The sequence below is a fragment of the Biomphalaria glabrata genome, chromosome 4, assembly GCF_947242115.1.
Source record: "Biomphalaria glabrata chromosome 4, xgBioGlab47.1, whole genome shotgun sequence".
Lineage (NCBI taxonomy): Eukaryota > Metazoa > Mollusca > Gastropoda > Planorbidae > Biomphalaria > Biomphalaria glabrata.
In genome coordinates, this window is record NC_074714.1 from 25627081 (window position 1) to 25650975 (window position 23895).

Sequence of the window (23895 nt, forward strand, 5' to 3'; positions counted from 1 at the left end):
GAGAATATGTTTAGAAAAAAAGAGAAAATATTTAGAAAAGAGAATATGTTTAGAAAAGAGAAAATATTTAGAAAAGAGAATATGTTTAGAAAAGAGAATATGTTTAGAAAAAAGAGAAAATATTTAGAAAAGAGAATATGTTAGAAAAGAGAATATGTTTAGAAAAGAGAATATGTTTAGAAAAGAGAAAATATTTAGAAAAAAGAATATGTTAGAAAAGAGAATATGTTTAGAAAAGAGAATATGTTTAGAAAAAAAGAGAAAATATTTAGAAAAGAGAATATGTTAGAAAAGAGAATATGTTTAGAAAAGAGAATATGTTTAGAAAAAAAAAGAGAAAATATTTAGAAAAGAGAATATGTTTAGAAAAGAGAATATGTTAGAAAAGAGAATATGTTTAGAAAAGATAATATGTTTAGAAAAGATAAAATATTTAGAAAAGAGAATATGTTTAGAAAAGAGAATATGTTTAGAAAAGAGAATATGTTTGAGTATGTTTCAGATTCAAAAAATGGTATAATCTATTTTCAGACACTTCCTAAAACTACGTTCAGCTCTAATTCTATGTCCTGACCATGTTTAGATAGATCCAAAACAAAATATGTTCAACATAGCTCTCAACAGCAAGCTATGTAAGTTCATTCAATACTCCACACTCTAGTCATGTGCATGCAACTACGGAGACAGAATTCTTGAGCAAACAATTTCATTGGGTCATTACGAGATACCGACACATTAGATATGTGTTAGAACGGTATTGATTACCTGGCATAGTCAACATTGTGCTTCTGCTGCAGCTAACTCGAAGGAGTCGACATTGTGCTTCTGCTGCAGCTAACTCGAACGAGTCGACATTGTGCTTCTGCTGCAGCTAGCTCGAACGAGTCGAATTTTTGCTTCTGCTGCAGCTAGCTCGAAGGAGTCGACTTTTTGCTTCTGCTGCAGCTAGCTCGAAGGAGTCGACATTGTGCTTCTGCTGCAGTTAGCTCGAACGAGTCGACTTTTTGCTTCTGCTGCAGATAGCTCGAAGGAGTCGACTTTTTTCTTCTGCTGCAGCTAGCTCGAACGAGTCGACATTTTGCTTCTGCTGCAGCTAGCTCGAACGAGTCGACATTTTGCTTCTGCTGCAGCTAGCTCCAACGAGTCGACATTTTGCTTCTGCTGCAGCTAGCTCGAAGGAGTCGACTTTTTGCTTCTGCTGCAGCTAGCTCGAACGAGTCGACATTTTGCTTCTGCTGCAGCTAACTCGAACGAGTCGACATTGTGCTTCTGCTGCAGCTAGCTCGAACGAGTCGACATTTTGCTTCTGCTGCAGCTAGCTCGAACGAGTCGACATTTTGCTTCTGCTGCAGCTAGCTCCAACGAGTCGACATTTTGCTTCTGCTGCAGCTAGCTCGAAAGAGTCGACTTTTTGCTTCTGCTGCAGCTAGCTCGAACGAGTCGACATTTTGCTTCTGCTGCAGCTAACTCGAACGAGTCGACATTTTGCTTCTGCTGCAGCTAGCTCCAACGAGTCGACATTTTGCTTCTGCTGCAGCTAGCTCGAAGGAGTCGACTTTTTGCTTCTGCTGCAGCTAGCTCGAACGAGTCGACATTTTGCTTCTGCTGCAGCTAACTCGAACGAGTCGACATTGTGCTTCTGCTGCAGCTAGCTCGAACGAGTCGACATTTTGCTTCTGCTGCAGCTAGCTCGAACGAGTCGACATTTTGCTTCTGCTGCAGCTAGCTCGAACGAGTCAACATTTTGCTTCTGCTGCAGCTAGCTCGAACGAGTCGACATTTTGCTTCTGCTGCAGCTAGCTCCAACGAGTCGACATTTTGCTTCTGCTGCAGCTAGCTCGAAGGAGTCGACTTTTTGCTTCTGCTGCAGATAGCTCGAACGAGTCGACTTTTTGCTTCTGCTGCAGCTAACTCGAACGAGTCGACATTGTGCTTCTGCTGCAGCTAGCTCGAACGAGTCGACATTTTGCTTCTGCTGCAGCTAGCTCGAACGAGTCGACATTTTGCTTCTGCTGCAGCTAGCTCGAACGAGTCGACATTTTTCTTCTGCTGCAGCTAGCTCGATAGAGTCGACATTGTGCTTCTGCTGCAGCTAGCTCGAACGAGTCGACTTTTTGCTTCTGCTGAGGCTAGCTCGAAGGAGTCGACATTTTGCTTCTGCTGCAGCTAGCTCGAACGAGTCGACATTTTGCTTCTGCTGCAGCTAGCTCGAACGAGTCGACATTTTGCTTCTGCTGCAGCTAGCTCGAACGAGTCGACATTTTGCTTCTGCTGCAGCTAGCTCGAACGAGTCGACATTTTGCTTCTGCTGCAGCTAGCTCGAACGAGTCGACATTTTGCTTCTGCTGCAGCTAACTCGAACGAGTCGACATTGTGCTTCTGCTGCAGCTAGCTCGAACGAGTCGACATTTTGCTTCTGCTGCAGCTAGCTCGAACGAGTCGACATTTTGCTTCTGCTGCAGCTAGCTCGAACGAGTCGACATTTTTCTTCTGCTGCAGCTAGTTCGAACGAGTCGACATTTTGCTTCTGCTGCAGCTAGCTCGAACGAGTCGACATTTTTCTTCTGCTGCAGCTAGCTCGAAGGAGTCGACATTTTGCTTCTGCTGCAGCTAGTTCGAACGAGTCGACATTTTGCTTCTGCTGAGGCTAGCTCGAAGGAGTCGACATTTTGCTTCTGCTGCAGCTAGCTCGAACGAGTCGACATTTTGCTTTTGCTGCAGCTAGCTCGAACGAGTCGACATTTTGCTTCTGCTGCAGCTAGCTCGAACGAGTCGACATTTTGCTTCTGCTGCAGCTAGCTCGAACGAGTCGACATTTTGCTTCTGCTGCAGCTAGCTCGAACGAGTCGACATTTTGCTTCTGCTGCAGCTAGCTCGAACGAGTCGACATTTTGCTTCTGCTGCAGCTAGCTCGAACGAGTCGACATTTTTCTTCTGCTGCAGCTAGCTCGAAGGAGTCGACTTTTTGCTTCTGCTGCAGCTAGCTCGAACGAGTCGACATTTTGCTTCTGCTGCAGCTAACTCGAAGGAGTCGACATTGTGCTTCTGCTGCAGCTAACTCGAACGAGTCGACATTGTGCTTCTGCTGCAGCTAGCTCGAACGAGTCGAATTTTTGCTTCTGCTGCAGCTAGCTCGAAGGAGTCGACTTTTTGCTTCTGCTGCAGCTAGCTCGAAGGAGTCGACATTGTGCTTCTGCTGCAGTTAGCTCGAACGAGTCGACTTTTTGCTTCTGCTGCAGATAGCTCGAAGGAGTCGACTTTTTTCTTCTGCTGCAGCTAGCTCGAACGAGTCGACATTTTGCTTCTGCTGCAGCTAGCTCGAACGAGTCGACATTTTGCTTCTGCTGCAGCTAGCTCCAACGAGTCGACATTTTGCTTCTGCTGCAGCTAGCTCGAAGGAGTCGACTTTTTGCTTCTGCTGCAGCTAGCTCGAACGAGTCGACATTTTGCTTCTGCTGCAGCTAACTCGAACGAGTCGACATTGTGCTTCTGCTGCAGCTAGCTCGAACGAGTCGACATTTTGCTTCTGCTGCAGCTAGCTCGAACGAGTCGACATTTTGCTTCTGCTGCAGCTAGCTCCAACGAGTCGACATTTTGCTTCTGCTGCAGCTAGCTCGAAAGAGTCGACTTTTTGCTTCTGCTGCAGCTAGCTCGAACGAGTCGACATTTTGCTTCTGCTGCAGCTAACTCGAACGAGTCGACATTTTGCTTCTGCTGCAGCTAGCTCCAACGAGTCGACATTTTGCTTCTGCTGCAGCTAGCTCGAAGGAGTCGACTTTTTGCTTCTGCTGCAGCTAGCTCGAACGAGTCGACATTTTGCTTCTGCTGCAGCTAACTCGAACGAGTCGACATTGTGCTTCTGCTGCAGCTAGCTCGAACGAGTCGACATTTTGCTTCTGCTGCAGCTAGCTCGAACGAGTCGACATTTTGCTTCTGCTGCAGCTAGCTCGAACGAGTCAACATTTTGCTTCTGCTGCAGCTAGCTCGAACGAGTCGACATTTTGCTTCTGCTGCAGCTAGCTCCAACGAGTCGACATTTTGCTTCTGCTGCAGCTAGCTCGAAGGAGTCGACTTTTTGCTTCTGCTGCAGATAGCTCGAACGAGTCGACTTTTTGCTTCTGCTGCAGCTAACTCGAACGAGTCGACATTGTGCTTCTGCTGCAGCTAGCTCGAACGAGTCGACATTTTGCTTCTGCTGCAGCTAGCTCGAACGAGTCGACATTTTGCTTCTGCTGCAGCTAGCTCGAACGAGTCGACATTTTTCTTCTGCTGCAGCTAGCTCGATAGAGTCGACATTGTGCTTCTGCTGCAGCTAGCTCGAACGAGTCGACTTTTTGCTTCTGCTGAGGCTAGCTCGAAGGAGTCGACATTTTGCTTCTGCTGCAGCTAGCTCGAACGAGTCGACATTTTGCTTCTGCTGCAGCTAGCTCGAACGAGTCGACATTTTGCTTCTGCTGCAGCTAGCTCGAACGAGTCGACATTTTGCTTCTGCTGCAGCTAGCTCGAACGAGTCGACATTTTGCTTCTGCTGCAGCTAGCTCGAACGAGTCGACATTTTGCTTCTGCTGCAGCTAACTCGAACGAGTCGACATTGTGCTTCTGCTGCAGCTAGCTCGAACGAGTCGACATTTTGCTTCTGCTGCAGCTAGCTCGAACGAGTCGACATTTTGCTTCTGCTGCAGCTAGCTCGAACGAGTCGACATTTTTCTTCTGCTGCAGCTAGTTCGAACGAGTCGACATTTTGCTTCTGCTGCAGCTAGCTCGAACGAGTCGACATTTTTCTTCTGCTGCAGCTAGCTCGAAGGAGTCGACATTTTGCTTCTGCTGCAGCTAGTTCGAACGAGTCGACATTTTGCTTCTGCTGCAGCTAGCTCGAACGAGTCGACATTTTGCTTTTGCTGCAGCTAGCTCGAACGAGTCGACATTTTGCTTCTGCTGCAGCTAGCTCGAACGAGTCGACATTTTGCTTCTGCTGCAGCTAGCTCGAACGAGTCGACATTTTGCTTCTGCTGCAGCTAGCTCGAACGAGTCGACATTTTGCTTCTGCTGCAGCTAGCTCGAACGAGTCGACATTTTGCTTCTGCTGCAGCTAGCTCGAACGAGTCGACATTTTGCTTCTGCTGCAGCTAGCTCGAACGAGTCGACATTTTGCTTCTGCTGCAGCTAGCTCGAACGAGTCGACATTTTGCTTCTGCTGCAGCTAGCTCGAACGAGTCGACATTTTGCTTCTGCTGCAGCTAGCTCGAACGAGTCGACATTTTGCTTCTGCTGCAGCTAGCTCGAACGAGTCGACATTTTTCTTCTGCTGCAGCTAGCTCGAAGGAGTCGACATTTTGCTTCTGCTGCAGCTAGTTCGAAGGAGTCGACATTTTGCTTCTGCTGCAGCTAGCTCGAACGAGTCGACATTTTGCTTCTGCTGCAGCTAGCTCGAAGGAGTCGACATTGTGCTTCTGCTGCAGCTAGCTCGAACGAGTCGACTTTTTGCTTCTGCTGCAGATAGCTCGAAGGAGTCGACTTTTTGCTTCTGCTGCAGCTAGCTCGAACGAGTCGACATTGTGCTTCTGCTGCAGCTAGCTCGAACGAGTCGACATTGTGCTTCTGCTGCAGCTAGCTCGAACGAGTCGACTTTTTGCTTCTGCTGCAGCTAACTCGAACGAGTCGACATTGTGCTTCTGCTGCAGCTAGCTCCAACGAGTCGACATTTTGCTTCTGCTGCAGCTAGCTCGAACGAGTCGACATTTTGCTTCTGCTGAGGCTAGCTCGAAGGAGTCGACATTGTGCTTCTGCTGCAGCTAGCTCGAACGAGTCGACATTTTGCTTCTGCTGCAGCTAGCTCGAACGAGTCGACATTTTGCTTCTGCTGCAGCTAGCTCGAACGAGTCGACATTTTGCTTCTGCTGCAGCTAGCTCGAACGAGTCGACATTTTGCTTCTGCTGCAGCTAGCTCGAACGAGTCGACATTTTGCTTCTGCTGCAGCTAACTCGAACGAGTCGACATTGTGCTTCTGCTGCAGCTAGCTCCAACGAGTCGACATTTTGCTTCTGCTGCAGCTAGCTCGAACGAGTCGACATTTTGCTTCTGCTGCAGCTAGCTCGAACGAGTCGACATTTTTCTTCTGCTGCAGCTAGCTCGAAGGAGTCGACATTTTGCTTCTGCTGCAGCTAGCTCGAACGAGTCGACAAATTTTCTTCTGCTGCAGCTAGCTCGAACGAGTCGACATTTTGCTTCTGCTGCAGCTAACTCGAACGAGTCGACATTGTGCTTATATTGTCAGCTAGCTCCAACGAGTCAACATTGTGCTTCTGCTGCAGCTAACTCGAACGAGTCGACATTGTGCTTATATTGTCAGCTAGCTCCAACGAGTCAACATTGTGCTTATATTGTCAGCTAGCTCCAACGAGTCAACATTGTGCTTCCAGTGTCAGCTAGCTCCAACGAGTTAACATTGTGCTTATATTGTCAGCTAGCTCCAACGAGTCAACATTGTGCTTATATTGTCAGCTAGCTCCAACGAGTCAACATTGTGCTTATATTGTCAGCTAGCTCCAACGAGTCAACATTGTGCTTATATTGTCAGCTAGCTCCAACGAGTCGACATTGTGCTTATATTGTCGGCTAGCTCCAACGAGTCGACATTGTGCTTATATTGTCGGCTAGCTCCAACGAGTCCACTTTACCAATCATCTCTGAACACTAATTTGAAGATGTCACACTAAAACTTTGTAGATCTGTTCAGTTGTAAGCTTGAGAGATATTTTAGCATTGAACTTATTCTATTTCTGAGGTGCTTCCAGCACGATTCATAATTGTCCCTCCATTCACTCTGCATTGACGTGCACTAGATTTCTTTCTCAATTCGTTACATTCATCTAGTCGCTGCAGAGCGTTTTTGTTTGAAGTTGACAGATTTTAATTTCTAAACAAACAAGCCATACATTTATTTTTAGTATTTAGTATTAATTTGAATTTTAGCTCTATATCTACATTACTATATTTTTTATTTCTTTTTACAATCGTTCTACCTCTTTTTCCCCATTCTCTCTCTCTCTCTCTCTTTCTCTCTCTTTCTCTCTCTCTCTCTCTTACTTAGTCTAATTTTATGATTCAAACATATTTGTATAAATACGTAGCAAGCGTGAAGACACACTCCAAACTCAACACATTAACGATAAAACATAAAAAATACTTTTAAAAAAAGCTTCAAGAAAGTGTCATTGTATCAATTAGTTTGAATCAGTCATGTATGAAATTAGTAGTAAATCTTGACCAAAAACAATAAATCTGTGCGTTTAGAAATATTTGTACCACTATTTCCCGCTTTTAGATTTCGGACTAGGCCTAACACTCCTATCACTTCTTTGGGAAGATGGGGGTAGGGGGACAAAGGGAGATCTGTGGATCTGTAAAGGCAACTAATTCAGTTTATACCACCCCCTCAGTCAAGTACAATTTCTTTCCCTTGTTCAAGATTAATTATAATTAATTCCCATTAGTTAATTAACTAATTGGAATTTTTGAAATTGATTCTTGTGTTGTCAGGTAAAAGAAATAATTGTGCAAAATTTCAGCTTGATCCGAGATTGGGTATCGGAGAAATAACCTGTACAAACTTTTTATCAGATAGACAGACAGAGTTGATATAAGCTCTATAAAAACGCCGAATGCTTTACGAAACAAATAAGCGAATAAATGTAATAACAACTTTGTTTTCTCCATAGATTTCTTTAATCCTTAGACGCCCACATAGCAATGTTTTAAACGTGAGAACAAGTTTCCATGTATTAAATAAAACATTGCGAGACCACTGTCCAGTTTATAAATATTGCTGGAGAATGACTGTCCAGCTCTTTTGCTTTTTATGTAAATGTTACTGTAGAAGGAATGTCTTCACATCATAAACTGCATTCGTTGCATGACTTAATTATTGGTTGCGTTTTCTCTTAACTCAAAAGCCAGACGAATAGGCTTAGCAGGAGTCAGAAGGCCTTGTGGCGTGAATTCGACTTTGGCCACGTCCCTCTTTGGTTCCGTCTGGTCATTCAGGACGACTTTCAATTTTCTGACGATGTAAACCAAAGCCTCTTTCAGTTCAAGGTAGGCCAACCTCATGCCAAGACAAATTCTTGGCCCGTGGCCAAAGCAGACAAAGGCCATCGGATCTCTCTTTTCAACCTCCTCAGGGAAAAATCTTTCTGGCCTGAACTTGTCTGGCTCAGGCCAGACCTTGGGGTCCATCAGGATGTAGAAGAATGGAACTTGGACTATTGCTCCTTTGGGTATGGTCACTCCATTGTAAGTCTTTGTCTCTTTGGCCTTCCTGGTCACAATGGGAACTGGAGGATACATGCGTAATGTTTCGTTCAGGACACACTCTGTGTACGTCAGGCTGGTCAGTTCATCTGGACTCGGAGGCACAGACTTGACTTTGGACATGATCTCCTGGTACACTGTGTCCTGGGGACAAAACGGATAATGTGAGATGTAATGTACCTTAATTGTGCAGTCTGTCATGTGAGATGTAATGTACCTTAATTGTGCAGTCTGTCATGCGAGATATAAAGTAACTTTATTGTGCAGTCTGTCATGCGAGATATAAAGTAACTTTATTGTGCAGTCTGTCATAACAAGAAAATGTCTACAACTTTTAAAGACACATCATTGTTGAGCATTGAACATTACAATGAACATTGAACATTACTCTTTGAGGTGTTTGTTCCATTAGTACATTAGAAGTAAACAATTGCTTTGAATGGAAGAATTACAATTCTAAATTGGAGAAATCTCAAAAGCGTATGTGACATGTTTTACTTTAAAACTGGCTCATTTATTGGGATATAAACCTTTTCTCTCTGCCATTGAACATAGTGAACTAGCTCAGAATACGAAGCTGTGAACCCCTTACCCTCTGTCTGTTTGAACACAGAGAACTAGCTCAGAATACGAAGCTGTGAGCCCCTTACCCTCTGTCTGTTTGAACACAGAGAACTAGCTCAGAATACGAAGCTGTGAGCCCCTTATCCCCTGTCTAGACTTGTGACTCCTTTTCATTCCGTTTCATTATTGCCAAAATGAATGGCAGAATTTTTAGAACTCGTTAAAATAGTCTTTTGTATTCACTGGGAGATTTACAGCATGATAAGTCAAACAAACGTTGTATGAAACTATCATTATGCAGTCATGTGTCAATAGGTCACTGCTACTTAGATCTACTATTGACATTACATTATAATAGAAAGGTTATTCCTTCTATTTTGTATGGGACTGTAACGAACCCCATCCCAGTAATCGACTTTGTCCAAGCGTCTCTTAGCTCTAGTGCACTTACAAGAGATTAAGGAAGACAGGAATAAAAAGACAACTTACGGGAAGAGATGGGGGAGGGGTAATCTATAAGAATGTCAAGAAAAGCATTCAAGATGGAGGACGGCGACGACGGACAACAAACTCGTATCGCGTTGTTAGAAATCGATTGAAATTTCACAACGTAATTGAGAGTAATGACTAGCAAGTAGAAACTGTTCTGATGGTCTGAATGAATCAAACATCTCAAGTCATCGAGACAGTTATAATTTTTATTAAATTCCGAGCTTTCAGTTTGCTGAGCCTCCTTTGTATAGAGCCGAGCCCGAAATGACGCCAACATTAATTGGATATTGATATTTAGCAAAGAAACAGCTTAGTTGGCATCACATCCGGTGTACTATTATTGTGAAAAAAAATTCTCTATGTTACTCCCTCTCATACACACACAGAGACAAATGCACAACCCACTATATTAAAGCTTCTCCAGCTCTAAATGTGGGGAGTAGATCAATTTTACTTCCCCCCCCCCCTTGTTTCAGTGTCAGCCACGTCTGAAGCTAAGTTGTTCAGATGTATTTTCTTCATCAGGCTGTCTGTTTCAGACCCTCTTTAAATCTAGATCTAAGCTTTTAAAGACATGAACTACTTTCCTTAAGTCTGAAAAAAATTGCCTATTTTAGTTTCCTTATGTCTGAAAAAGTAGGTTATCTTAGTTTCCTTATGTCTGAAAAGTAGATTATCTTACTTTCCTTATGTCTGAAAAAGTAGCTTATCTTAGGTTCCTTATGTCTGAAAAGTAGCTTATCTTAGTTGCCTATGTCTGAAAAGTAGCTAATCTTAGTTTCTTTATGTCTGAAAACGTAGCTTATCTTACTTTCCTTATGTCTGAAAAGTAGCCTGTCTTACTTTCCTTATGCCTTTAAAGTAGTTAATCTTAGTTTCCTTATGTATAAAAAGTAGCTTATCTTACTTTCTTTATGTCTGAAAAAGTAGCTGATTATAATTTCCTTATGTCTGAAAAGTAGCTTATCTTTGTTTCCTTATGCCTGAAAAGTAGTTAATCTTAGTTTCTTTATGTTTGAAAAGTAGCTTATCTTAGTTTCTTTATGTCTAAATAATGTATCCTCTTATCTTACTTTCCTTATGTCTGAACTTGTCTTTGAAGTCCAATAGTATTGGTTATTAACACAAGCAAATACTACCTGTATGTCTTGATGGCAAGCTAGGGAGTACAAACACATCTGAAGGGCAGTAGCAGTAGTCTCCTGTCCAGCGAATATAATCAACATAGAGTGACCCAAAATCTCTTCGTCCGTCAGTTCCTTTAACGCCTTTTTGGACTTCCATGACACCGCTGTGTCCTCCTCCTCAGTGGCTGTCTCCAAGTGGCCAGACTTCACGGCTTCATTGGCCGCTAGCAACAAGTCCAGGAAGTCAACGTGTCGCTTTCTCTCCCCTTGTCTCCTTGTCTCCCTTCTCTGAGCCACGGTCGTGTTAAGGACTGTTCGGAAGTATTCGTTGGAGCGGAGACTGACGGGGTCAAAGAGCTGCGTGTTTCGGAAGACTTTGTTACAAAGTTTGAAAGCTGTCGGGTGAATGAAGAACAAGAGTTGAACGATGAAGCGACCGAGTCCATGTGCGTTATACAAGAACTTCTTGGCGTGATCCACAAACTCAGATTCTTTCTCATCTATGAAAGAAACGTCCAGACCAAATCCAGTCTTGGCGATGACTTCACATGTGAACCGGCCAGTGGTCTCCTTGATCGGGACTGTTTCTCCGTTCTTGGCAAATCTCTCCAGATGACTGGTCAAGTTTTCTGCGGATTTCTCGATAATTTTGGCAATGAGTTTCAGCTTCCCGGAAGTGAAGGTAGGGGAGATGATCTGCCGATGTCTACGCCAGTTGCTGCCCTTGGCAAAGAAAAGCGATTCAGCGAAGGGAGAATGGGAGACTATGTCGCTTCCTCTGTCCACGAAGTTGTTAAAGTCCTTGATAAAAATGTGACGTAAGAGGTCAAAGTTGGTCGTAAACAAAGAGACTCCAAAGCGACTTCTGGTTCCAAAAGTGTCGCCATATTGGTCCAACAGACTACTCATCGACTTTCTGAAAGAAAGACAAATCAGGCAATGATATAGTCATGAGAAAATAGGTTTTTAAAAGTCACATGTACAGGACATTATTAATTCATTTTACTTTTATTGATTATATTATCAATCGATTAATTAACGTTCAGTTCTTTTAGAAATTCATTCCAGAAAACATGTCATGATGACCCATGAATCGAGAAAAACAATATCTCACTTCAATGCGTCATTAAGTTTTTGAACCAATGATAGAAGAAAATCATTGAATAATAATTAATAGAAGTTTTTTTTTTTTTTTTTTTTTTTTTATTGTTTTCTTTATTTTTAAATATCTAAAATTTACAAGATTACAAAAATTGTTAGAAAAACTGATTTGAAAAAAAAATGTCATTTGTGTTGGTCATCTTGGTCATCTTGTTTCTGGGGAATTCTGGGGAATCTCCAACATTTGTCTCTAGAAGCTAGTGATTTGTTTGATAGAAGAGTGGCGTAGAGAGGTCACCAGCTTGGAGGTTGTCATTGTCAAATAAAGGGAGAAACTTCATCGAAAGAAGAAATGTATAAAGAGAGACAGAGAAACAGAAATAAAAACAAGATTACTAAGAGAGTTTGTGTTATCCTACAAACTCAGAGGCGGCCCCCGTCTGATCCTTGTCGGATCCGCCTATTCGCAAGGAATATTCAAGACGTGATTTTATTTTGATTGTCAAAAGTAATGTTTCAAAGATTCATTTGCCGTTGTAATTTTTTTTCTGTTGTACATGTTTCGGATGTTGAAATTGAAATTCTGTATCTTGATCTAATCTATATCATTCTAAACTAGACTAGAAATTCTAGATCTAGAATCCACAATGATTTTAATTATAATACAAATATAGATCTAGTTTAAAAAATCTAGATATACTGTAAAAAATCTAGCTCTAGTTTTAAAAATCTAAATGAGATCTAAATGTAGCTTTTATGTCTTTTTAAAATACGTGTCAGATAACGAGGTTTAATAAACATTACTTTACTGAGTTGTTTTAACATTTCATTTAAAGAGTTAATTTCATATGACGTCAAAGGAAAAAAATCAACTACGTCACACGGCCTACTTAGACTAAAAATGTCTTCATCAATACGAGCCAGTTTTCGAGGGTTCATAGACATTGGTAAACCAAATTGTTTTTAGCATTACATTTTAAGAATTAATTCATATGACGTCAAAGGAAAAAAAATCCATTACGTCCAACTGGGCTAGTACAAAAAATGTCTTTATTAACACGAGAGATTTAACGAGGGTTCATAGACATTGGTGCACTGAGTTCTAATAAAATTCATCTAAAGAGAATTATAGCCGCATTTTTGTGCGTTTTGTCTGTCAGTCTGTCTGTCCTTCATGTTAATATAAAAAACAAAACTAATGAAAGCTATTGAAATTTCGATTAACCTTTAATTTTTCTTCCGTAACATCGTAATAGTTTTAAGTATGTATAATACATAGTTCCTGATATTTGTATATATAGTGAGAGGAAAAAGAGAATTCCAGATAAATCGGAACATAATATTAACGATAGTTACATTTTGTAACGTTTAAGCTAGAAAATATAAACACAAATATAATTTTTTTTTAAACTTAACTTCATGTGATCAATAATAAAAACATTTGAATTATATTTTAGAGTTTGTTTCCGTGTGCCATCCTATCTGTGCATTCGCTAGATGTTAGAGAACATTCTTTTCCAAATATTCTTTAAAATGGTGTATGTGTATTTAAAAACAAATTACATTTTAAGTACACACAAAAAAAAAATAAGTTGCTTCAAATAAACAGCACAATACTCGCGATTCGGAACGCGATTTCGAATAATAGTTTCAATTGGAAATCTCAAAGTAACGGCGTGTCAATACAAAGTTTTATACAAACAGTTTGTGTAACTTGAAATCTGTACAATGTTGGCAAGCAGTCTACAAACAACTCGATCGCATATCGTACATTATTCAGACGTTCTTATCGTCCATGTTAAATAGAGACTTCTATTTTAATAAGTCTTTGGTTTTCTGACTGATTCAGGCAACCCGTTCCATGCTCTATGGCACTAGGAAAGAAAAGGCAATAAAACGAATTCGTTCTAGCATATACCAATAAGTAATATCTCTTTTATTTTTTTATTCTTTCAGGGTATTTCATTAGAATTTGTTTTTATATTTGAAATCGATGTGTTTACTGTCTTATGGCTGAAATGTCTCTAAATTGAGTGACTTCACTAAAGTGTAACTTTATTCAACTGTTAATATTCATTTGTGATTAATCTCACTGCTACTTTGGCGTCTGTTATAGTTACTTTATGTTTTCTTGAGTTGAGGGGTAAAAGAAAGAGGACCCATATTCTGAAAAAGTGTTTTAATGAAACTTATTCACTTTTAACAAATTTTAAATTAAAAAATCTGAATACAGAAAATATTTTCCTACAATGTTTGGTTTTATTGGCAGATATTTTATTCGTCTGCAGATCTTTCTCCAATTAGTTAGCAATTAAAAAGAGAAAAAAAAAAGTGAATAACAAGCTATGTACTGATATCAAATGTACTGGAGTAACTCCACCCTTTGCTCTCAGGGTGGTCTGAAAAAGGCTAACGTTGCGGGAGCCCCAACTTTCCTAGCAGGCTCTCATGCTCTCCTGGTGCAGAGTTCTGCTGGTGAGGTCTGGGTAATGCTACGCTCTGATCGACATAACCCCTGCACGCTCGTCTGGGGTAAGGATTTGTATCTGTCGGGGCTTTAGCAAATGCTGAACTGATCAGCCGCCGCCCTGGAGACTAGTAGAGGGTCAAGCCTTCGAAATTTGCGGGCCCTAAACTTGTGGCTTTAAAAAAAGGTCTCATGCCTCACTCCACCTTCGTGGATTAAACCCTGCCCATACGAGCGAGTGGTTGAATTAACTGATCTTTCGATAGATTCATAGTTCAATGTTCATGTCTGGACTGTTTTTCACTGCTCGCTCTAAGGAGCAACCCAAATCTCCTCCCCCTGGAGGAACCCATACCAATGTCGAGTAAAATTACAAAGAAAAGCGGGTCTGAGCAGACCCTAACGAAAGATAAAGCAACATGATCCCCAAATTTCCAAATCTGATGCTAAAACTTTCAAAGTCCTTCAATGTAACGTCCGAGGACTTATTCCAAAGACACTTGAAATAACTAACCTGCTCCACAAAGAGTGTGTGGATGTTGCCTTACTGCAAGAATGTCTGATAGGTGAAAAAAGAAGTGTCTCAATACCAGGGTACTATGTTTTCCGCTGCTCCTGTGGGGATTGCCGAGGCCTGGTTACATTGGTGACTAATGCTCTGGTCGCCAAGAAAGTGTCCACAGACTTGAGTCAGGGGAGGACAGACACTTTGGTATTAGAAATTTGGAAAAATAATAGACGCTTCAAGTGCATCAATGTTTATAATCCACCAAAACAAGAACTAGCTTTAGATGTCAGAGAAACAACAACTGTAGACACTATCATAGCTGGAGATCTAAATGCCCATTCACCTTCCTGGGGCTATGATGACACTGATCAGTCTGGTAAAAAAGTTCATGACCTGTGCAATTCTACTAACCTTTTTCTTTTGCAAAATAAACACTTTCCTCCGACTCTTCTGCATGCTAGCAATGGTTCACTATCATAACCATATCTTTCTTTAGTCTCTGCTAACTTGGAATCTGTCATAACTTATCAAGTACTAGGCGATATTGGTAGTGACCACCTTCCAATATTACTGACTGCCACTCTTTCTAAAATGAACACCAAGACCACTAAAGAACCACGAAAGTGGTGCTATAGTAAGGCTAATTGGAAAGGATACGAGACAGCTGTTGGCAATGCCCTTGAAAAAATCCATGTAGAGTCTAGCTCTGTCGACCTTGTGTACCGTCAAATAACAATAGCTATCCTGGGCATGGCTAAAAAGATTATTCCTCGAACTTACCCTTGTAAAAAATTCAAAAACTTTTGGACGGCTGAAATCAACAAACTTGTTATGGCTCGGAAAAGGTCATACAAAAAGGTCCAAAAGAACCCAAACAATCCAACACTCAGGCAGAAATACAACAGACTCAGGCTACTAGTCAAAACGTCTGTTAACAGGGAAAAACGAGAACCTTGGACCAACACCTGTGCAAGGTTAAACCTAAGGGATAGCTCTAAGGCTTGGAGTCTTCTGAGAAATCTCGAAAATGCTGGGCGTACGAAAACAGCAACCCCATTATCTTCACCCAGTGGGGTAACCATTTCATCGAAGAAGAAAATTGCCACCTTGTTGAACAAATATTTTGCTAAGATCAACAAGGCTGCCAAGAAGTCCCCAATGTCCAAAGCCATTGATAAAGCTCGCAAAGCTGATGAAAATAAAGACCGAAAGGAACCACAGACTGAAAGTGCTGAGGGAACGATGAACTCCCCCTTCTCGATAGGCGAGCTTAATGCTGCCATAAGGAAATGCCAGCTTAAAAAGGCTCCCGGGCCGGATGGTATCACCCCCGAAATGCTTAAGCATGTAGGGGGGAAAGGAAGGGCCGTGCTCTTGGCCTTGAAACCTGCCACCATTATTCCTATACCAAAAAAAGGGAAAAGATGCTTCCACTGCTGAGAGCTACAGGCCCATCTCACTCACATCTTGTGTGGGAAAGATGGCTGAAAAAATGGTAAATGAGAGTCTGGTTTGGTACCTTGAGAGTGTCTGTCTTATAGCTCCAGAACAGGCTGGTTTCAGGGCTGGAATGTCCGCTATAGACCAAGTCAACATCTTTGTGCAGAGCGTAGCAGATGGATTCCAAAGGACCGAAAGCACATACGCAGTCTTCATTGACTTAAAACAGGCATATGATAAAGTATGACGGCCTGGTTTGCTTCATAAGATAAGAGCCGTGTGGGGTGCGGGGATGGATATATTACTGGATTAGAGACTTTCTACAAGAGCGTACAATAAGAACAAGGATGTACGGAGATGTCTCAGGGGAAATGACCCTCGAGCACGGCCTCCCCCAGGGCTCCGTCCTGTCATGCGCCCTTTTCACGGCCTTCATAAATGACCTACCGGCTCAGCTAAAATGCCAAAAGCTGCTATATGCTGATGATATTGTCCTTTGGAAATTCGGAAGGAGCGCAACCTCCATACAAAAAGTGCTACAAGAAGATCTCCATACGCTCTGCTCATACACACAAAAAATGGAGGCTAGAAATAAACACCTCCAAGACGGTCTATTCTCTGTTCACGCTCGGGACTGGCATTCTCGGGCAACCTTTCCAGCTCTCCCTCAACGGAGTGGCTCTCAGCATGGAAAAGCTTACCCAAGTACCTTGGTGTAACTTTAGATCGCAAACTAAAAATGTGTGAGCACATCCAGGATGTTGTTAGAAAGGCCTCAGGGAAACTTTGCATTGTGCGTAAGCTGGCATCCACGAAGTGGAGAGCCCGAGCAGACATGCTCCGATCCCTGTATTTAGGAGCAGTCCGATCACAGATAGACTACAGCCTACCTGTGCAAATTTATGGCTCTAGGACAGCTCTTGAACAACTTGATAAAATACAGTCCCAAGCACTAAGATTTGTCTGTGGAACCTATAGGACTAGTCCAGTAAATGCGGCTGAAATAATGGCTAATATAGGTCCACTAAACCTTAGGAGGGAAAGGTCAGTACTGACCTGCTATGAGCGGTATAAAAGGCTGGATGAATACCTCCCAGCTAGAAAACTAGTGGATGGTTGGAGATGCAGAAGACGTATCCAGATGCAGTCTTTTATGCATCATGCCACTAGACTATCTGATGAAGCTGGCCTCTCCACCAACCGACAAAACATTCAACGCTTTCATCCCCTTCCCCCTTGGTGTCGCCCAACGACCCCAGACATACGCTTGAAATTAGTAGACCCTAATGCCACTAAGCAAAGCCGTTCATCTAATCAAATCCTAGCTCTGGAGACCATTAATACCTTCAAGCCCAGTGCTATTTTTGCATACACTGATGGGTCGGCATCAATAGATTATGGAAGAGCAGGCTATGGAGCCTACATCGACTTTCTTGGCTCTTACACAGTCAAAATCTTTGGACCATGTGGTAGTGTTTGCAGTTTTGATGCGGAGACCATGGCAGTCTGTGAAGCCTTAAAAGTCATTGACTCTCAACTCGGCGAGAAACATTTGAGGGCAACACAGATTGTTGTGGTCACTGACTCAAAATCTGTACTACAGGCTTTGCAAAGCCCGACCATGGCCCCCCAATATCAACATTGTCATCATGGCTTCACATAACATTAAACAACGCTATGGCACCCCTGTAATAATGCAGTGGGTACCGAGTCACATAGGTGTGACTGGCAACACAATTGCAGACTCTTTGGCCCACCAGGGAGGGCAAATTCCACCCACTGATCGGTCTGTAAGCTTTCATCAAGCCCAGGCTATAATAGAAAAAACAGAAATGGAAAAGTGGTTTGAGTGCTGGGACAAGTCCCAAAAAGCCTGTGAAGTCTGGGAGCGCATGAGGCGCCCTGACCGCACTTCCCCGTGGTAGAGGCTGTCCAGGCCTGAGCAAGCTATTATAGCACAGTGCAGGACAGGCCACTGTCCTGTTGGCTCATATTTCTCGCGGCTATGGCCAAATTTTGATTCACGGTGCCCCCGCTGCGGGGAAGAAGAGGAAACCGTGCCTCATATTCTGTTTGACTGCCCCAGACTTGCTGATCTCCGTCTTGACAGGTCTGGGAAACCCAAAATTCTCGACCTGTATGGCGACATTTATGCACTACGCAAGACATCAGGGTTTCTGTCCAGGGCTTTTGCAAGAGAGGATTTGAGCCTCTCAAGCCCTCACTCTAATATAGTTTTATGATGATGATGATGATCAAATGTACTGAGAAAATGTTTTAAATCATGTAATTTTTATTTGGTTCATATAAATCCATTTTTAGTTTTTCCAAAAAAGTTTGTTAGACTGTTCGTTAGTATTCTAGTGTTTTAGTTTGTTCGTTAATCGGTACTTTTGTTTGTTCATTAGTCTGTGACGGCGTCTCGGAGTCATATTGAAATGCCCCCCCCCCCTCCATCCCCAGGGCCAATACAAATCTTGATTCTAGTCAGAACCAGATAAGAGCAGTAACTCTTGATTGCACGTACATGACAACAATACTACTAATAGCATAACGAGCCATCAATAGGGTTTGTTGAGCCCAGTCGCCATTGTGTTGCTATGGTTACCAACCTGAAATCCTCTCCAAAGAAAAAGAACGGAGACAATCTCGGACATTTGACCCCAAGTCTTATCCACTCGTCTCCTTGGGTCATTTTTTTATAGTAGTAGAAGACCAGCAGACCGATGACCGCAGCGAGGAAATAGGTGACATATGCACTAACCCCTGGAGAGTCTTGAGTATCCAATGAAGTAGCCATTGGTCACTCTACTTGGCACAGACTGTTAAAAAAAAAAGAAACATTGAGGAATGCGTTACACTAGCTTTCAATGATGGATTACTTTGTACTTCTAGATATGTAACACATCTCTTAAAGAAACAACAAGCGAAGAGACAGTCAAATAAAGACAGCACTAGACAACACGACTCAAGTTCTAGAGGTCTTTTTTTTTAAAATAATCTTCTAATTTTAAATACAGAGACTCTCGTTTTAAATCAAATTAATATTGGAATATGAACTACAGTTTAAAAACGGCCAATTTTATTTTAAATAGAAGTTAATTATAACTCTATTACTAAAAGTCTTTTTATTATGAAAGAAGATTTTTTTTTTTGAAATAACTGACTTTATTATATACATAAATGATTAATAATTATTATTATTATAATTAATCGGACGATAAATTACCTGGCGGTCTGAATATGATGAATATTTAAAGTGTTGTGATCGAGTCTGTGTTTTGCGCCTGTCTGATTTTGTTTTATTCCACTAGGCTGGCATGATCTGAAGATATTTTCAAGTATTTATATAAGACAATCTGGTGGAGTGTGGAGTGTCAGAGCTTGTATCAAAACCACGGGGCCAGGATTGTGTAACATGCTAAGGAGGGTGGGCTAATGAGGTGGGGGGGATTGGGACACAATACAGATCTGGTTTGTTGTTTAGACTTGAAGTTTGATCACATCTATTCAAATAGATGCCAGAGGAAGTTCACCTTTCTTTCCCTCCATGTAGAATAAAAAAAAAAAAAAAAAAAGCTGAGTCCTTAACTAATGTGTATATTTTAGTTGTCCTCATAGAACAGAAATAGTGGGTGTGTAACTATTTGACGGGAAGGGGGGAACTTTTAAAGTCTTAGAGTACATACAAAATAGTTGTGCTACAGAAAAAAAAAACAGGTATACTTTGCTATAGGTCAGGATTCAAACCCTACCCCTTGTGTTTGGCTGGCAGAAGGGAATGATTGCATTTTAGCTGAAGGGGCGTGTCAGTATGGGGAGGGTAGATGGAAGACTCAAAGTTTTTAAAGGATGAATAACTTTAATGTTCATTATTGCTACAAACTAACAGGTTAGTTTTTTTTTTGTTTTTTCTGTTCTATAGTCTACATTTCTCTCTTCCAACTAGGTTTTAATGAAATAATTAATTCCTCATATTTACCTAGCCGTGGCCCGCACGGACAAATCGTATTACAAAAGGTCATGGTCGATACTATTTTGTCCTAGTCTAGTCACCTCAAGGACGAGTTTGACTAAAATTGCTAATGACGTCTTATGATAAAGTCGATGATGCCAAAGTCTAAGACAATGACTGCAGCCAGTTAAATATAGACTCAGTCCTTCCTTAACAGAGTTTTGCTGAAGTCGTGCCAAGGTTTACACCATCACTCAATAGATCCACTGTACGCACGAGTGCTCTTCCGCGTGCTGTTTACTCTGGAGTGCCAAAACAAGCAGTACTAAGTAAGTGTCCATCAAAGTTGGTATTTTAGTTGGTGACTTGATGCCCCTTTAGATGATCATTGACCTTGTTTCTATGAATGCCGGATTTCGAACTTTACCGGTAACAGATATTTATAGATCTATATAAATACTAGTCGACCGGCGGCGTAGCATACGCCGCTATTTTGCAGGGCCGGTCTCAGGCCACTGCAACCTATGCGACCGAAGGATCCGCACTTTCATGGAACCCGCGCTAATTCAAGGTGTATAAATTATTAAATTAAACCATTTTATAACTTAAAACAGAATTCCCGCGCCCTCCTGTCGATTTACCAGGAGCTCCTGGAAATCTCCAGAAATTGCAAAATATACGAAAAAGTCCTTAAAATATACGGAAATATATAGAAAATATTGGCATTTTTGGGTGTCAATCAATATGGAAAACGCCAATCCTACGCGCTATTAATAAAAACGGCATTATGCATTAGCCGTAATTGTGTAATCAGGTGAAAGAAGCTTCTCGCGCCTCAAACTAACGAAGAATTACTTGAGGTCAACAATTCTGAAAGATAGATTGAAACATTTGGTAATTCTTGCTATTGAGCGTGATCTATGTAGGAAACAGAATTATTATGATATACTGTATGACTTTGCTACACGCAAGGCTCGTAAAGTAATTCTGTACGTAGTAAAGAATGAATAAAATACATATACGAATTTATTTTCTAATACAAACTTTTAAATTTCACTTATTGTCCGCTTCCCTACCCAAACTTGGCCCCCGCGAAATCCGTTTCGAATAGGGCCCCACACTGCTTAAGTCCGGCCCTGCTATTTAGTGTTTGTAAAATGTTTGCTTGTAAACTGTTTTACATGTTTCGGATGTTCTTTCAGAGTTGACGATAGTTTACTTCCTAGTCCAAACCTCCTGCAAGACGAAGGGGGATGGGAGCGGGCAGGGTTTGACAGTCCAGCGCGCAGCCATCCGTGTTTCCACCCCTCCCTTTTATCCGCAGAAATAGAGTGATCTTTCCTTTACTTTTTTGACCAAACTCTTGAGGGAAGAAGAGAATTATATATATAGATATTTAAATAAATAAATATAAATATATTCATACATACATACGCCTATATATATATATATATTTATGTATCTATTTATATAAGACAGAACCGGTAACTGCAGAGGAGGTTACCATGACCATTGCAGTGCTAAAGAACAACAAAGCACCAGGGCTAGACATGGTGTCAGCAGAAATGCTTAAAACATGGAGGGCAGTGCATTGTTAACAGAATGACTGATCTCTTAAATCTCTGTTGAGGAACTTCTAAAGTCCCTGAGGACTGGCAAAAGGTGTCATTGTAAAACTTCCAAAATAGGGCAACCTAGCAGACTGCAACAACTGGAGGGGCATTACTCTCCTCTCTATCCCTGTTTTGTTGAGATGGCTTCAACAGTCTGCAGATGAGAGACTCAGAGAAGAACAAGCAGGCTTCCAAAGAGGCAGATCATGTGCAGAGCAGATCTTCGTTCTACGAAATACCATATCGAGTACCAACAACGGCTAACGATCAGCTTCGTAGACTTTAAGAAAGCGTTTGATAGTGTCCACCGAGAATCACTATGGAAACCCTAACCCTGTTAGACTAGGCAAGTCAAAACTTGAAGAGTTTGACAAGTTCACTTACCTTGGCAGCATCATTACAAATGATGGGGATGCCTACCATGATGTAGAGTGCCGAAGGGAAAGGCAGGGAGCATTTCCCAAAGGCTGCAGCCTATTTGGACAAGCCAAGCCATTGGACACCTTCTCAACAGCAACATATGCATGTGAGACATGGAAGTCATCTATCGAATTGAGAAAAAGACTAAATGTGGCTCAACAAAAATGGCTGAGACGGATTTTGGGAGTCAGTTACACCGATCGGGTCTCAAACAAAGAAATCCTATGCCGAACTGGGAGTCGAACACCCACCCAGGGAAAGAAAAACCATTGTCCGCAGGTGGTCGATTTAGATTTTCTTTTCGCCGTCTGCGTCTGTCCTCGGCAGCGGATTTTCTTTTGGTCGTCTCCAATGTGTATCCAGCGGTGTGAGAGTGACCTCTAGTTGACCTCTAGTTGTCTCGTTCTGAAGCTGCATGCATCCAGGTGCTCTCTTCTATGCCAGCTAAGACAAGTTGGCGCCTAAGCTGGTCTTTGTATATGTATGTGTGTATGTGTGTGTGTGTGTGTTAAAACAATATAAAGGAAAGAAACGTTCCATTGATTCTGTGGCATTTTACGTCTCGAGAGACGATCTTTTCCCTTTGCAACTTCTTGTGTGACTAAAGAGGCCAATCCTTGATACACAGCTGCGATCGCAGGTTGGGCATATATAATCACCAGGCGCCGTTGCATTTTCACCCTTCTTTCTGCTTCTGTTGTGTATGACATCTGCAATCTGTGACCCTTCCATTATGCTCTCTCTCCATGTGGATCTGTCCAGTGCCACCTCTTCCCAGTTGCCAGTGTCGATTTTGAAGAGCTTCATGTCGCGTATGCATACATCCGTATAACGTAAAAGTGGGCGACCAGCGGCTCTCCTGCCTTCTATTAGATCGCCATACAGGATGTCCTGTGGAAGTCGACCTACTGGCATTCTACGAACGTGGCCAAGCCAGCCAAGGCGTCTGCTGCTGATAACAGAGCGGATGTCCTGGCATCCTGCTCTATGTAGCACTTCCTCATTTGTTATCTTATCTTGCCACCTTATTTTAAAGATCCGCCTTAGGCATCGGAGGTGGAAGACATTCAGCTTTTTTTCCTGCCATGAATAGGTTGACCATGTTTCACTTCCGTACAGCAAGGTGCTCAACACACAGGTCCGGTAGACTAGGGCTTTGGTACTGCTAGTCAGCAATATGTTGTCCCAGACTCTTTTCTGCAACCGTGACATGGTGGCCATTGCCTTGGCTATCCTGTTGTTTATGTCTTTATCCAGTAGAGTGTTGTTGGATATGATGGAGCCAAGGTAACAAAAGTGATCAACAACTTCTAGTGGTTGGCCATTAATGCTTACTTGAGGTGCAGTGTTTGTGTTTTGGACAAGTATCTTAGTCTTGCTTTGACTGATGATTAAGCCGAACTTCTGGCAAGCAGCAGATAGTTTGTCAACCATGGACTGTAGCTGAATATCAGAATCAACCACAATAGCTGCATCATCAGCATACAGGAGTTCCCTGACAAGTAGCTTCCTAACCTTGGTTTTTGCCCGCAGCCTTGATACATTAAATAGTTTTCCAGAGGATCTTGTATGGAGAAACACACCTTCGTTTATGTCGCTGTACGCATAATGCAGTAGACAGGAGAAGAATATGCCAAACAGAGTAGGTGCGAGCACACATCCCTGCTTGACACCACTGGAAACCTCAAAAGGTGCTGATTGGGCTCCATTGAATTTGACAGTACATTTAGTTTCCTCGTGAAAACACTCAATTAACTTCAGTAGTTTGGGAGGGCAACCTATTTTCCTCAGGAGTTTGAAAAGGCCACTTCTGCTGACCATGTCAAAAGCTTTAGTCAGATCAACAAAAACAATGTAAAGGGGTCTGTCTCTCTCTCTGAATTTCTCCTGCAGTAGT

General features: G+C 42.0%; 2 protein-coding genes across 5 annotated transcripts in view; one reads left to right on the plus strand and one right to left on the minus strand.

The window, feature by feature from the left end:
• LOC106068013 (metabotropic glutamate receptor-like) overlaps positions 1 to 23895 on the plus strand; it is a 287096-nt gene that overhangs the window by 133870 nt on the left and 129331 nt on the right. The window lies entirely within an intron of this gene.
• On the minus strand, positions 7690 to 19354 carry LOC106052179 (cytochrome P450 3A29-like). Its single transcript, XM_056028026.1, has 4 exons — positions 19240 to 19354; positions 18623 to 18832; positions 10507 to 11410; positions 7690 to 8455 (listed from the first exon to the last, which is right to left on the minus strand). Exons 2-4 carry the CDS (start codon positions 18808 to 18810, stop codon positions 7919 to 7921), a joined length of 1629 nt encoding a protein of 542 aa, XP_055884001.1. The 5' UTR covers positions 18811 to 18832; positions 19240 to 19354; the 3' UTR covers positions 7690 to 7918.

Coding starts and splice junctions, on each gene's coding strand:
- LOC106052179 (XM_056028026.1), bottom strand. CDS start 18,810: ATGGCTACTTCATTGGATACTCAAGACTCTCCAGGGGTTAGTGCATAT. Junction 11,411..18,622: donor TTCTTTGGAGAGGATTTCAG/GTTGGTAACCAT, acceptor TCTTTCTTTCAG/AAAGTCGATGAGTAGTCTGT. Junction 8,456..10,506: donor CTTGCCATCAAGACATACAG/GTAGTATTTGCT, acceptor TTTTGTCCCCAG/GACACAGTGTACCAGGAGAT.